Genomic DNA, 16,609 nt, shown 5'->3' with positions numbered 1-16,609 from the left:
CAACAAAAAAAAGGTAGCAACAGGTTTTATTTTTGAGGTAAATATTTTTAAAAGTTAAAATCCAAATTAAGTTAGTCAATAATTTGTTTGGTACCTTTGTTTTTAGTAGAATATTTTTGTCATTTTATTTTGTTTATTTATTTTGTTTTGATTTATTGAACAATAGGTGTATATGCATACACATACAACAGAGACATTTGTGCATCTTACTAAAATATCCATTCACTAAATAACCACGTAAACGTTCCCACAAATGTCTAGTTAGTTTGAAACAATCCATTTTAAGTCACAATTCTACTTGCCTTAAGAACTGCCAAGAAAATGCCATTCCAAACACTCACTGGAATCTACATTTAGTTTTTTTTACTAACCAGCAAGGCACTCTGGGCAGCACTCCCCTTCTACAGGCACAGCCAATGTGCCAACAGGACAGGTGTGGCAGGAGCGCTGGTAGCAGATCACCTGAGAATCCCTGCATTCGCACTCCTTACAAGGGTCATCCTGCCACTTCTCCAGGTTCTGGTAAGAAAGAAACATCACACAGCTGTCTAGTACAAAGCAAACACTGATGACATGTCAAGAATATGCTAAAAACGTACAGCAAGGTGCTTCTCCCCTTGGAGGTCAGACAACATCCCCTAGTAGAACAATTATGAATGCACAATTTTCATTAAGAGTTAATCAAATATAGGGCTCTATAAACCACTATAAACTACCAAGTGAACTTCTATATTATTATTCAATAATTATACAACTTCACATATAACAAACTCCACCCCTATACTATACCATTGCAGAATGTACTATGGTATATTGTATGTATGGTTAAAAGACATAAGTAACCCTCTCTCATATGATAATTCAAGAATTATTGCACTGGCTTTAAGTTAATTAAAATGTAACCAATCAGCTAAACAAGACAATAACCACAAATGTAGAGCAATTAGATAAAATTAACACCATGAATCCTTTCTCTGCGTCCAGCGGATTTCTCCACTTTCTGTCCCTACCTACACGATTGTCACACTCCACTTTAATGAAAAGGGCAATGAAACTATCAGTGAGCTTGTAAAGTTGTATCCAGCCTGTTATTTCCCATGCTGCTAACACAGAACTGGGAGTGTTAATTACATTGCATTACAGGGCATTACAGGGCTGTTTTATAAAACACAAATTACTCAGCTGCATATATAAAAATAGTTGACTATTACTGCTTGTTGTGAATGCAATGTGATTTTTACAGGTTTACATCTTAAAAATTTGAAAAATATATTTCACACATACTGTACTGTTGTGGCTTTGAAACCATGCAGTATCATACTGTATGTACTAGTTATACAGTACATGTATACAGTATACCAACCATACTGCAGTTCCTTGACTTGTACATGATGGTTTCAGCAAACATATGTGTGGATATGACTTTATGTGATGTGTGTGTGGAATTGTAAATATGAATATGTTCTATTTTAAAGAGACCATACCATCTCATAAGATTAGAGTTATATATATATCACAGAAAGTACTGTAGAAAGTAGTTTGTGCTGCTTTTATCTCAAGATGTACAGAAACCGATAAGCTGCGGTCCTGACGTTTTGGGCCATGGCAAAATGCAAGCCAAGTTCCAGGCGAAGGCTCACAGAGAAGCCTAGCTACCACCCCTCCTCCACTTTTTTGCAGTTTTCACTCTACAGGGGATCCTAGCCTTGTCCATTTTTGAAGAAAAAAAATTGCTTCAATGGTGTCTCTAATACAACTATGTTATTCAAGATTATAATTCAAAACATATATATAATTTTTGAAGGTTTGTTGTAAACCAGTAGTTTGCTTACTCATTCATGTTCATTCATGTTATTAATTTATTACAAATATTATATTAATATTTTGTGATATATAAAAATAATAAAAATGTCAAAAGAGTATACATATTATTTAGTATTTTATTTTTAGAGAAGTTTTATTTGTTAAAAATAAAACCTTTGACATGACCAAGAACTGAACCTGAGACATTCTAAGTGATAGGCTACCACTTTACCATTCCTAAGCATTGCCTGGGTTCGGTAAGCAACATAACAAACTTTGAGTGTTTCATTGTCCCTAACAACAATGACGACAACATAATGTAGTTAAAATGAACATGTCAAAATGTATCTTAAATAACCACAAGTGAAAGAGCTAAAGAAATCAATGCAGATGTTTACAAATAGACATAAGAAAGTTTACTACCAGCATTATAAATATTATTACTAATATATTATATTTAGATCCATAAATTCATATCATTATGTTAAAAATATTTTTATTTTAAGCTACCAAACTTTCTTTACTTACATGATTGCACAATAATAGTTCCTATTAAGCAGATTCAGTAAAATCACTACTACTTTTTTACAATAACAAGAGCAACTATTCATAAACATTATAACTTAAATCATTTTTCTAAAGTATATAAATGTTATACAGCTAGAACAAGCATGTCATAACTTTTTCAAAATAACCACAGTAAGTGACCAAGTTAAAGACTTTGACACATAAAATGTTTATGAAGAAGGTGGAATACTGTTGTGTACTTTATTTTTTTTATTTTCAGATACCACTACCAGTTGTATACATTATCTATATTTATTCAATAAATTATTGTTTATGATGTTCAAATACATTATACTTCTGTTATTTATATTGTTCATTACCACAATTACATTTTGGTTGCATTATTCTATATTAATATTTCATATTACATGGATTTAAAGATGCACAGTAGGGAAACAGATAAAACGAAGCAATCATTTCACTAACATCTAATGCACCACAAGTGCCACCTATTGATTGTCTTTGGCCAGTGAACCACATAGCAAAGTACACCATGACATACTGTACTACCTCTAACGCAGCAGAGAGTTTTAACATGTGTTCTGAGTGGCTGCATCTGTACTTTTTCACTAAACTAACCTTAACCATGCAATATGTCCCTTCTTTCCTCAAAATGTTGCCAGCTTATTTCCGTCTGGTCAGGATCTAACATTAGCTACAACAATAATAATAATAACAATAAGAAGAATAAGAAAGCTTCAAGTATAATAAAATGTTTAAATATTTTATTGCCTTATAAGTTAAAGGTGTGATTTAAATTCTTTATTTAGTCATGGTCTGCCTTCAGCTATGTGGAACTGCTAATTAATGTGTCTTGCCCCTTCACTGCTGGATAAATGTTAATTTGTGGAGCTGGATAAACACCACTTAATGTTGACCTTTTTCAGCAGGATCTTATAACACCCTGGTCTGCAACCTCTTCTTTAAAATCACCTGCTAGCAGAGACAAGCTAAAGGGTCTACTAGGCCATGGTTGTGAAACATGGTATCAGCATTAACAGTCTTCACTGAGAAAAAAATGGGCAGACACATATTCAATTAACATTAATATTCAAATGCACATTGCACGGCTGAAATAAACTGTCTTTCTTGTACATTTTCTTTCTTGTACGTAGAAATCATTAAGCCTAACCCTTTATTTATTTATAAAGGGTTAGGCTTAATCATAATCACAAATCTGCTTCTAGCAGTAGACAAAATGAAAGGGTGTACTATGTTTTACCTAGTAGTATTTGTTTTGCTGTTCTTACTGATGCTTTTGCAGTAAAGACAGACCACTTCCACATTAAAGATCAAGGCCATGCAGCCACCAGGTTAAATACATCACTTAATGTGCCTATGCTGAGTTTCTGATTTGATCAGAATCACACCTTTGGAGACACAGAGAGCAGATATGTTTAACGTTAGCCACTATATCTGATTTTCATTTAATCAAACACAATTATTTATTGCGACAATTCTTTACCTTTTTGGTATGCTCCTTATACACACAGAAACTGCTCATCGACGTGCATTCTGGACAGCATCTTCCTGGAAAGTGAACCAGTTGTTCTCCCTGTTGAATAAGACCAATTCTCTCTACTAATTACAAATACCAGACAGGTGAAAGGTCAGCATTTACAAAGGTCTTACATAAAAGGAAAACATTAAAAACTAATTAATTTAATTGATTTACTTTGATTGATTTAATGCTTTGCATGCACAAAGCATTTGCAGTTTGTTTCTTTGAAGTGACTTATCATAACTTTATTATTCTTAAATAGATCCAGAATAATTGCAAAACTGAAAACTATATTCCAGAGATATGAAAATTGAATGAGAGTTGGCAAAAGAAAAGTAATTAAAAAACAACTGCACAGTTTGTAATTTATGCCCAATAACATGCCTTGTTTTTAATTTTGCTGTACGTTAAAAAGCCATTTCTAAAACATTGCCGGTTTATGTTAATCAAATTAAAAAATAACAAAAATAATCAAATGCCCATAATAAAAAAAACATATTTGTAGTATTTAAGAACATTACATATTCTACTGATCTATATATTCTAAATGTAAAAAAAATCAGATCCCCTTTTGTGTTGTAACCTTAGCAAAATTACTGTATATTGAAAAAATATATTTACCAAAATAAATTAATAAACGTATCTTTGTGTTGAGAGTTTTTTAATTAAAATGCAGCCAATTAAAATAAAGGAGAAGATGTCAGGTGAGATGTGTGGCTATATGGCAAACACTTCAACATAAAAACAATTTTTATTTTCAAATATTCTGATGCAGGACTGCACTCTGTAAAATTGCCTGTAAAAGGTGTCAAAGTGAATCCTTAATGTAAAACATCTGTGTGCAGCTGACAAATTAAACTTAGTTAAGATTAATATTTTAATATTTAATTGAGAATTAAATGTTTATTAGCCGATTAATGCTTTCCTGAGCTAATGATATTGTACATGAACACTAAGAGATTTTTTAATTACACAGAATTAATACGTAATTGTGTATAAACAGTTATTAGAAAATAATCATTTATTTTTAGATTTTAATTGTATATATAATATACAGTGGCTTTAAAACACATCATATTTAAAAGCAAATACAAAAAACAAAAAAGAGGCTACAGTGCCTTGCGAAAGTATTCGGCCCCCTTGAACTTTTCAACCTTTTGCCACATTTCAGGCTTCAAACATAAAGATATAAATTTTTTATTTTATGTGAAGAATCACCAACAAGTGGGACACAATTGTGAAGTGGAACGAAATCTATTGGATTTTTGAAACTTTTTTAACTAATAAAAAAATGAAAAGTGGGGCGTGCAAAATTATTCGGCCCCTTTACTTTCAGTGCAGCAAACTCACTCTAGAAGTTCAGCGAGGATCTCTGAATGATCCAATGTTGTCCTAAATGACTGATGGTGATAAATAGAATCCACCTGTGTGTAATCAAGTCTCTGTATAAATGCACCTGCTCTGTGATAGTCTCAAGGTTCTGTTGAAAGCGCAGAGAGCATCATGAAGACCAAGGAACACACCAGGCAGGTCCGTAATACTGTTGTGGAGAAGTTTAAAGCCGGATTTGGATACAAAAAGATTTCCCAAGCTTCAAACATCCCAAGGAGCACTGTGCAAGCGATCATCTTGAAATGGAAGGAGTATCAGACCACTGCAAATCTACCAAGACCTGGCCGTCCCTCTAAACTTTCAGCTCAGACAAGGAGAAGACTGATCAGAGATGCAGCCAAGAGGCCCATGATCACTCTGGATGAACTGCAGAGAACTACAGCTGAGGTGGGAGAGTCTGTCCATAGGACAACAATCAGTCTTACACTGCACAAATCTGGCCTTTATGGAAGAGTGGCAAGAAGAAAGCCATTTCTCAAAGATATCCATAAAAAGTCTCGTCTAAAGTTTGCCACAAGCCACCTGGGAGACACCCCAAACATGTGGAAGAAGGTGCTCTGGTCAGATGAAACCAAAATCGAACTTTTTGGCCACAATGCAAAACGATATGTTTGGCGTAAAAGCAACACAGCTCATCACCCTCAACACACCATCCCCACTGTCAAACATGGTGGTGGCAGCATCATGGTTTGGGCCTGCTTTTCTTCAGCAGGGACAGGGAAGATGGTTAAAATTGAGGGGAAGATGGATGCAGCCAAATACAGGACCATTCTGGATGAAAACCTGTTGGAGTCTGCAAAAGACCTGAAACTGGGACGGAGATTAATCTTCCAACAAGACAATGATCCCAAACATACAGCAAAATCTACAAAGGAATGGTTCACAAATAAACGTATCCAGGTGTTTGAATGGCCAAGTCAAAGTCCAGACCTGAATCCAATCGAGAATCTGTGGAAAGAGCTGAAAACTGCTGTTCACAAACGCTCTCCATCCAACCTCACTGAGCTCGAGCTGTTTTGCAAGGAAGAATGGGCAAGAATTTCAGTCTCTCGATGTGCAAAACTGATAGAGACATACCCCAAGCGACTTGCAGCTGTAATCGCAGCAAAAGGTGGCTCTACGAAGTATTAACACAAGGGGGCCGAATAATTTTGCACGCCCCACTTTTCATTTTTTTATTAGTTAAAAAAGTTTCAAAAATCCAATAGATTTCGTTCCACTTCACAATTGTGTCCCACTTGTTGGTGATTCTTCACATAAAATAAAAAATTTATATCTTTATGTTTGAAGCCTGAAATGTGGCAAAAGGTTGAAAAGTTCAAGGGGGCCGAATACTTTCGCAAGGCACTGTAGTAGTAACTTGAATGACTTTCAAACAATGACTTAAGGTTGCGTACTGTAGGTAATGAGGCTCTGCAGCTGATACATTATATCAGTGGTTCTCAAACTGTGGTACGCGTACCTGCAGTGGTACGTGGCGTGCCGCCAGGTGGTACGCCAAATGACCCTGGAACTGTATTGTGTGCGCTGAAAAAATCGGGACGGGTTTTCATATTTTGTATTTTTATACGTTTCAATTACGCAGCCTACGTACTACGATACAGTGCGCGCTAATACTTTAGTGGACACAAGAGATACTCTGTAATTCTATACCACTCTATAGGAATGCGTGCTACGGACGCAAGTGACCAATTGTATTTAAAAAAAGCTACTGTATCTCCAGCAAATCGGGAGATAGGAGAATGTGCGTGATTTTGGAACAATGCCAAAGTTGTAAACACAGGAATACATAGAAATGCGTGCTACGAACGCTGGTACTCTTGCGAGCACAGGAAAGCGTGAAAAATAACAGAAAAATATAATATAAGAACTGTTCTAAGTTAATTTGAGAAAAATACACCGAGCGTCTCTGTGTTTCTCTCCCATGCGCATGAAATAAATACTTGTTAAGAGCTTGTTAAGATGAGCAGATGCTTTTCACTGCAATTAGATGAGTCTATAGATGCCTTTGATTTGGCCAGTTTGCTCGATTACGTTAGAAACGAGTTTGAGGGCATGTCCCGTCAGGACTTTCTGTTCTGTAAGCCGCTACCAACAGGAACTACAGGAGAGCACATATTTCAGCTTCTGAATGAATTTATCGAAGAGAATGGCATCAACTGGATAAAATGTGTCAGAGTTTGTAAAGACGGTGCTAGAGCAATGACAAGCCAACACAGCGGTGTAGTTGCACGAATTAGAGAGGTTGCTCCAGAAATTAATGGTTTCATTGCAACATCCACCTTTGCCGTCAAGAAAATGCCTGACGATTTAATATCTGTTAGACTCTGTTGTGAATTGTATCAAGGCTCGAAAATTCACATCTGCTTTGCTCAACTAAACAGGCTCACCCCTCTCACTGAAATGGTGCTTTTTTATTTTTATGTGGTGTTGTTTTTTTTCTGTAAAAATTTTTGAGAAGCCACATTTTAATATATCAAACAAAGTTTATTATTATAATATTTATTATATGTATGTGTGAGTGTGTGTGCACATGCGCTCATGTTGGTCATTGAGAATTTCTGGGGTTCCTATGAGATGATGACTTGTAGGTGGTACTTGGATGCTTTGGTTGGATTAGGGGTGGTACTTGGTCCAAAAAGTTTGAGAACCACTGCATTATATAAAGGGTTTTTCTATAAGGAAACCACACTTCCACCACAACAAAGCCACAATAATTACAACAAAATGTTTGTGATTTATAATAAGCTGTTTTTAGTGTTTATCTGTAATTACATGCAAGTTTGTATTTAATATTTTTATTCCCATTGTTTCATTTTGGAACAATTCAGGTCTATTTGGTTTCACTTCCTCTGTAATTATATCATTAATTTAAATTATTTGTAGTCGATATACATTTATATATTATATTAAACACTTGTAGTTTTTGATTTACCATGTACAAGCAGAGTGACGCATTGGTGGTTAAATGGTAGAATTCTTGCCTGCCACTGGTTGAACCTTTAACAAATTACCCCATTGTGATAATTAATTCTTATTTTCTTATTGGAATAAGGAAATCTTATTTTCTTATTGGCTGCTGGAATAATTCTTATTCCAGCAGCCATATCACCCAGCAACTCACAACTGGCAACCCACTGAAGCTAAGCAGGTGTGAGCCTGGCCAGTACCTGGATGGGAGACCTCCTGGGAAAAACTAAGGTTGCTGCTGGACGAGGCGTTAGTGGGGCCAGCAGGGGCGCTAACCCTGTGGCTCATGTGGGTCCTAATGCCCCAGTGTAGTGACGGGGACACTATACTGTAAACAGGCGCCGTCCTTCGGATGAGACGTAAAACCGAGGTCCTGACACTCTGTGGTCATTAAAAATCCCAGGGGGTTTCTCGAAAAGAGTAGGGGTGTACCCCGGCGTCCTGGCCAAATTTCCCATCGGCCTTTATCAATCATGGCCTCCTAACAATCCCCCTCTATATATTGGCTTCATTACTCTGCTCTCCTCCCCACTGATCGCTGATGTGTTGTGAGCGTTCTGGCGCACTATGGCTGCCGTCGCATTATCCAGGTGGATGCTGCAGATTGGTGGTGGTGGAGGGGAGTCCCCATTGCCTGTAAAGCGCTTTGAGTGGAGTGTCCAGAAAAGCGCTATATAAATGTAAGCAATTATTATTATTATATTATTTTATTTCTATAATAATAAAATACAATAAGTAATATATATGCTATTTTGACTGAATATATTACTGACAGGACTGAATATATTTGCTATTTATTAATTTTACGTAGTATAGTTAAATTTTAGTTAAATATTAAATTCATATTAATAATAAAAGTAGCAGTAACATCTAGAGTTAACATCTTCAATGGCAAAGAGGATACCGTAGGGCTGTATCACAAAGTGAGATTACTCAGCTGGATATCTAAAAACAGATTGTTGTGAATGTGTTTTGCAATGTGTTTTCTTTGTTCATGTTTACATACTTTACATAAAAAATGCCATGAATACATTAAAATATGTATTTGATTTATTAAAATGCCATAATTTCCCTGCCCTCTGCTCAAAATGTTGCAAAGTTGTCTCTATCATGTCAATCGACAAAGAATCAGCTCTCAGCAGTGGTGTAGCCACGGATTTATATTTGGGGTGACAGGGACACCAATATAAATCAGAGATCCCAAGATAGTTGTTGGAAAAAAAAAAACTTTAATGAAAGCAGGGAGTAAAGCTATTTGACAAAGCAAAGCACAGAAATGTACAGCCATCTGCCAAGAACTTGGCATATTGTATTCTCCTACTAATGTGTTTCTGATGCCATTTTTAGCATCACAAAATGTATTTCTGATGCTGTTTTTAGCATCACAAAATGTAGCACTTCTGAAAACCAGGCAAACACATTTCTCTTAAAGAGATACACCACTTTTTTTTTCATTTGGAGATAACTAACAGCATAAAAGCATATTGGTTAAATTATACTAAGCTAAGTGTGTTAAATATTTAATTGAAAATGTCAATTGTTAGAACAGAAGCAATTGTATTTCTATGCAAAATACTTTCTGAAAGTAAGCTCTTGCCATAACACCAAAGGTTTATGCTATTTAATGGGCTGGACAAATATTGGCCTTGAAGGCTACAATTTGCAAGAGGAGTATTGAGAGTCCTAGGCAGGAGTTTCTGAAGTCTTAGTAATCAGATAAAAAGTCCTAACCTAGAGAAAAAAGTGTGAAAAGTATGAGTTTTATTTTCCTCATGGGAGCAGGACACTGTTGTACAGAACTAACAAACTTTGCTCAAAATTTTTCTCTAAGATAAACCTCCATAGATTACATTAACATTTAAGCTCCCAGTCCAAAAAAGCCCCTCCCTGCACCCTATTTATTGTCTTTGATGCGTGAAGAAGCACAAACTGAAAGACCAATAATTAACCTCCAGATATCACAGTTTTTACCATTAAACCATTTGGAGCTTATCCTGTTCTTCAAGTTTAAACTGTGTATTAAATCTGCAAATGTATATTCATGCTTAGGAACGTGATGGTAATTTAAATATAACTCATAATACAGCATGACCTATCTCACTGAATTTCTTTTGATATCGAATCTCGTTTTTCAAATTTCATCTGTCATATCCCTCCTTCACCCTTTCAGCTACCCCTTTGTCCCTTCTCACTCTGCATGGTGTCCCAGCTTTCTCATCCTCAAAGTGGGGAATGGGGAGGAGGGGGATTTAAGAGAGATGTGAACACATTTTTGGTTTGGTATTATAACATCACTATTCTTAGATGTTTGTTGTTATTGTCTTTTTATTGTCACTTTGTTATTTTAGATTATAATTCTAAAACTTATTTTACATAGTGGCTTTAATGAATAGTATTTAAAATACAAGTAAAGACCTCTATTGAAATTTTAAGGCATCTTTTTAAGGGCATCTTAAATTCCCTTACTTTCTCCAAGCATCCTGGAGATTGTTGGTGTGCTGGTCAACTGGTAGAACTGGTTTCTACTCCCCCTGTAGTAGTATTCAAACATTAACTAACTCTACACTACAGATATTTATTCATGTTAATTATTTATTATCAATGTTATTTCAGATTTTAACATAATGCGATATGTAAAATTAATAAAAATGTCAATATAATATACATATTATTTTTTCCATTTTATTAGTAGAGGAGTCTTTACTATCTCCAAGAGGCAATTTATTAAAAGTACAATGTGTGCATTGGCCAGGAGTCGAACATACACCTCCAGCATAACAGGCGAATATTCTGCCACTGAACTACAAATGCATCACTCTGCTTGAGATAAATTAAAAACTAAATGTAGTTTTTTCCATTTTCTACAGGATTTTCATTTTCCATTACAACAATAATGACAGCAAGTGTTCATGGAAAACATAGTTAAAAGGGGCCCATCAAATCTTTTCCAAAATGACTACAGCAAGTGACTGATTTCAAGAAAACAATCCAGAAAATGTAAATGAAGGTGAAATAATGTTGTGTACCTTTTTTTTTTTTTCACGCATCAAAATTTTCCTTTAGTTACCAGATTCCACATTAACATTCCATATTAAGTAGAAGTAACATAACATAATAAATTAATCTACCATTATACTGGGTATCTTCTTTGAACAGTGAAAAGCTAGATTTGGCACACTGAATAATACCGCAATTCAGCGCAACTACCTTTGCCGTGAACAAGAATTTTGGTACAAATTCTAATGGCTGCATTTGTATGTGCACAACTGATTGTGGTTATCAATGCCCTGCTGTGACTGGAAAAATAGTTTAAATACCCTAAGTCAAATTATTAATGCATTATTTATATTTTTTCTGCTACTGTTTATTCTTGATTAAAGGAGGTTCACCCAGAAATAGTTTCCCTTACCCATGTGCAGTCCACTCGGGCACATTCTGCTTTCTGACACAGGACTTGTCCTTGATCACACATACAGAACTCGCAGCCTGTACTGTTCCACATCTCGCCATGATAATGGATAGAGTTGTCATACAGGCAGTTGCCTTTGGAAGACACACACTCCTCACAGCACAAGCCAACTTTCTTCACTTTGTTCTGGCCCTATGCATAAACACAGGTAGTTTATTATTCTCCTCATCAACAAATGTTATTAACTTCAATAGGGCATGTCTTAAGAGATGGTTTTGGATGTTCATTTTGTAAACCAGTTTTTTGGTTCAAAATTCAAAAAGGACAAAATAAGAACATAGCATAATACAACAATAAGATGATTTAGAGTTGGTAAAACTGCAGTGCAAAAATAATAATACAACAAAAATATAACTCCCACTACCCTGCCATCAATGGTGTCCCCTTTTACAAGCACTGAATCTGAGCAGTAGAAACCTCCATAAAAGTGATAGTGTTAGACAGGTTACAACAATGCCTTCCAGCGAGAGCACATATTAGGGACTCGCTTCAAATGACAATAGTGTATCTACAGGTGTTTTTAGACTTCTTAATAATACCAACAAAGAAAGGAAAAACAGCAATTATATCACATTATTTTATTTGTTTTGTATTTTGCATATTGTGCTCTACACTAAGAGCTAGATAACAAATGTGTTAATACTGTTTCTTTCTCTATCCATCCTATTGACATAGAATATTATATGGGAAAGCAGCCAGGATGTTGTAGATCAAGCAGGGGATGGTGTCTAGACCCACCTTTTCTGGAAAGTAAAAAGTGTGCAGATTCCCTCTTTCACCCAGAAGTGAAAAATCCACACCCCCTCTGTGTCTTAGAGCATGCATTGCTCCTACTATCAATGCCAACACTATTGGAGAGTAATTTACAGTTTATACAGCATTATAAATTGTGGGTGACTTTAAAAAAGCAAATTCTGAAGGAATGCAATAAAGTTTAAAATCTGCTGCTTCCAAACTGAATGATAATAAAAGAAAAAACAACTCATGGTTCCATATTTTAAAAATAATAAAATACTTTAAATTCAGAATGACAAACACTTTGGTTGAGAATGTGTTTGAAGATTCTGTATGAGGAGAGAGAGATTAGCTTCTACTGACCCTCTCACAGCTGAGTTTTGGGCAGGTCTGGGTGTGACAACGGACTTCACCTTGATCACAGATACATGCAGTACAGGAATTTTTTTTCCATTGCTCTCCATGCTGCAGAAGAAGAAAGTCAAGGCAAGGACACTCAATTCAGAAAAAACACACAAAGAGAACCAAGATGTTTCTCACATCACTTCTCACTTGATAAATTCCTTGCCAGCATCCCACACACTCATAAAAAGAACCATAAAAAATATGCAGTGTATAAAGAAAGCATGAGGAGTTGAATCAACAAGAAGAAACAGCTTAAAGTTACAGTAATTACTGGAATAAAAGATACTGCATGGCAGGAATACCAATTAACATTTAATTACTGCCACCTGCCTCTGTTCAAAGTTAATGAATTTACAAATTATATTTAATTTGTATAAAGTACCTGTCAATTAAAATTGGTACCACAAGGTACTTTACGAGTAAAATAATATTTGATCAAGGAGTCATTTTTAACTAAAAGATTTTTATGCAGAAACATGTATGCAGTGTAATCACTAAACATTTGTTTTACTCCAGGAATAATGTTTGCGCTTACTGTGCAGGAAAAAACAGAATTTCTTGAACATTATTACACATCGAACAAGCATTAAAATTTTGTAAGACTGAAACTAGAAGAACATAATAAAGGTTCCAAACAAGAAGGGTCAGTAGTCAGTAACTAACTGATCCAAGGATCTCATTCTGTCATTACCACTGTACTGCCTTCAGAAACATGGCTGGGTAACATATTTCCACAACCCTTCAAACCCTACATACACAGAAGAACCTGTTCTTGGCTTAAAATGTCCCTATTAAGTGACTTTTATATAATATTATTTTATATATTGATTGTTTTTTATAATACTTTTTTAAAGCACATTTTTGAACAATCATCCCATTGCTTTTAAAATGATTATTAGGAACATGTATATAATATGCAAAAATAACTTTTTTAATTGAACGATGAAGTATGCAGTTTTTCAGCAATAAAACAAACCAAGAGGAAGAGATTAGTTCCTCTGTATCCTTGTAAAATCTTATTCAGGATGGAATAAATCACAAAAGTATTGGAAACAACTCCCAAAATATGTTGTAGAATAAAGTGCATTTCTTATCAATTATTTTAATTTCTGTCAGAACCATAGGACTGCCAAGAAGCTTTCAGCGCCAAGGGATCCATCAGTAATTTTTATTTCTAAAAAGTTTTCATACACCTTCAATGCTTTCCATTTCTTGTTATCTGCTTAGGTTTAAAAAACAGAAATTTTGTTGTTGAAAAAAAAAATTGAGCCCAATGTATTCAAGGTTACCTTGTACTCTTTCCCTGATACCAGACAGGAGTTGGGCACACACTGAGGACAGCACTTTCCAGGGTAAATTACAAAGTTCTCCTTCTGCAAAAAAAACATGGGTGAACTAAGTGTTAATGTTGCTACATAATACCACAGAGGTATTGTTCTGAAAAGACACTGACAAAGGTTTTAGATATTTTGTAAAAGAGATAAGTTTAACGTTCAGAACTAAATAAGTAATATTAGAAAAACAAAGAAAAACTCTATTTACCTCTTTTACTATGAAAATTCTGCATTAAGGTGGAATGGCCACAAGAGCTATGGTCTCATTAATATAATTTAAATAATAACAATGATCATAGGAAATGTTTTATTTCCCCAACAGCACAGGAACATTTTACAATTTGAGGATTACACTGAGATTTTTAGGATATCTACTAATTTAGATACAGTGGTGTGAAAAAGTAAGTACACCCCATGAAAAAGTTTGTCTTTTTTTACATTTTAGGACAAAAGGATATTGATTGTCATTTCAACAATACTGATAGATAAAGGTGGTCTAATTAAAAAAATAACATTGAAAAATCACATTTTGCACTCATTTTGCAATTTCCTTATGCGGAATAAGTTAGTGCACCCCTCCCTTTATCATTGCATCAAATGCCTAAAATTAGAATCAGGTGCACTAAAACAGGTGCAAATGATTAGAACATCATTAGAGGATAACTTGAGAGGGCACTGCCTTATATAAACATCAGAAACCTGTGGTCTGGTTTGGTCTTAGCAACTGAGGTGTGTGGCTACATCATGCCAAGATTAAAAAATCTCTCTGTGGCCCTCAGAAGAAAGATTGTTGATGCCTGTGAGTCTGGGAAGGATTTTAAAGCCATTTCCAAGCAATTTTTAATCAATCACTCCATTTTCCGAAAGATCATCTACAAATGGAGAAAATTTCAAACCACTGGCAATCTGTCCAGGTAGACCCACCAAATTCAACCTAAGAGCTGACCGAAAGATGCTGCAGGAAGTCTCCAAAACTCTTGCCCCAGTCAATGTCAAAATGCATGAGTCAACAATCCGAAAGAGACTGTACAACTTTGCCCTACATGCGAGGTCAGGAAGGAAGAAGCCTCTGCTCTCAAAAAAGAATATAGATGCATGACTGATGTTTGCCAGACAACACCTAGGTGAAGATCAGGACTATTAGAACAATTGTGCTCTGGACGGATGAGACAAATGTAGAGCTGTTTGGCCACAATGCCAAATGTCATGTTTGGCGAAAACCAAAAACTGCCTTTGACCACAAAAACTGTAAAGTATGGTGTTTGTGGAAGCATTATGGCTTGTGGCTGCTTTTCTGTCTCAGGGCCTGGCCAGCTTGCCATCATAGAGTCAATCATGGAATCCACAATGTACCAGGGAGCACTTGAGGAGAATGTGAGGTCATCTGTCAAAAAGCTGAAGCTGAACCGTAAGTGTACCTTGCAACAATACAATGACCCTAAACACTCGAGCAAATCCTCAAAAGCTCAAAAGAATGGCTCGAAAAGAAGAAATGGAGGGTTAAGTCAAAGCCCAGATCTTAACCCCATAGAAATGCTGTGGGGGACTTGAAGAGGGCAGTACATGAAGAGGGCAGACTGTGTTTGGAGTCTCTGACACTGCCCTCAAATGGTTTAAGTCTTACCTCACTGATCGCTGTCACTTTGTCTCTCTCAATGGGTAAAGGTCTGAAATTGGTCTTGTCAAGTCTGGTGTCCCCCAGGGCTCAATACTGGGCCCCTTGCTCTTCAGCATTTACATGTTCCCACTTGGTCAGCTTTTAAGATCACATGGCCTCAGCTTTCATTTTTACGCTGACGATACTCAAGTATACATCCATACCAAACCCAACACTGATGTGGCTGTCTCTATTCTATCTAATTGCATCTCTGACATAAAAATTTGGATGACTCAAAACTTCCTTCATCTTAACTGTGACAAGACTGAAGTCATGCTTATTGGTACCCCCCATCAACTTCGTAAAGCCACTCCTGTAACCCTGTCTGTAGATGGCTCTGTACTTGAGCTTCAATCAAAATTAAAAAACCTTGGGGTTATATTCGATTCTGGCTTAACATTCGACCCACATGTACAGCATACTGTCAAAACATCTTTTTTTTCACCTTAGAAATATCGCAAGACTACGCCCTATGCTATCATTAACTGTGGCTGAAAAGCTGATCAACATATTTGTATTCTCTCGAATCGACTACTGCAATGCTCTACTCCCTGGGGTATCTAAATCTACTCTGAACAAGCTGCAGTATGTCCAAAATTCAGCAGCCAGAATCCTGACCAGGTCTAGTGCAAGTGTTCACATTACTCCTATCCTGTCCTTGGAGTCCTTGCACTGGCTTGCACTGGCTTCCGGTCACATTCCACGTAGACTTTAAAATCCTCATGCTCATCTATAAGGCTTTACATGGCTTGGCACCTTAATACCTGTCTGAACTT

At 35.9% G+C, this 16,609-nt stretch overlaps 1 protein-coding gene across 3 annotated transcripts in view; it reads right to left on the bottom strand.

The window, feature by feature from the left end:
* The window catches only part of fras1 (Fraser extracellular matrix complex subunit 1), a 367,570-nt gene that overhangs the window by 241,993 nt on the left and 108,968 nt on the right, over positions 1–16,609 (bottom strand). For 2 of the 3 annotated variants that reach the window (XR_015935951.1, XM_088629471.1), the window contains exons 7-11: positions 14,132–14,215; positions 12,801–12,902; positions 11,643–11,834; positions 3,836–3,925; positions 372–519 (exon numbers count right to left, since the gene is read on the bottom strand). Coding sequence is in view for 2 of the 3 variants with exons in the window: in XM_088629471.1 (XP_088485597.1) it covers positions 372–519; positions 3,836–3,925; positions 11,643–11,834; positions 12,801–12,902; positions 14,132–14,215 (616 nt within the window). In the remaining variant the exon portion in view is untranslated. Of the gene's footprint in view, positions 1–371; positions 520–2,949; positions 3,018–3,835; positions 3,926–11,642; positions 11,835–12,800; positions 12,903–14,131; positions 14,216–16,609 lie in introns of those variants that run through there. The other variant, XM_088629472.1, reaches the window with a different exon arrangement.

The sequence above is a fragment of the Lepisosteus platostomus genome, chromosome 4 (genome assembly GCF_059453375.1).
Source record: "Lepisosteus platostomus isolate fLepPlt1 chromosome 4, fLepPlt1.hap1, whole genome shotgun sequence".
NCBI lineage: Eukaryota > Metazoa > Chordata > Actinopteri > Semionotiformes > Lepisosteidae > Lepisosteus > Lepisosteus platostomus.
This window is presented reverse-complemented; position numbering and strand designations above follow the sequence as displayed.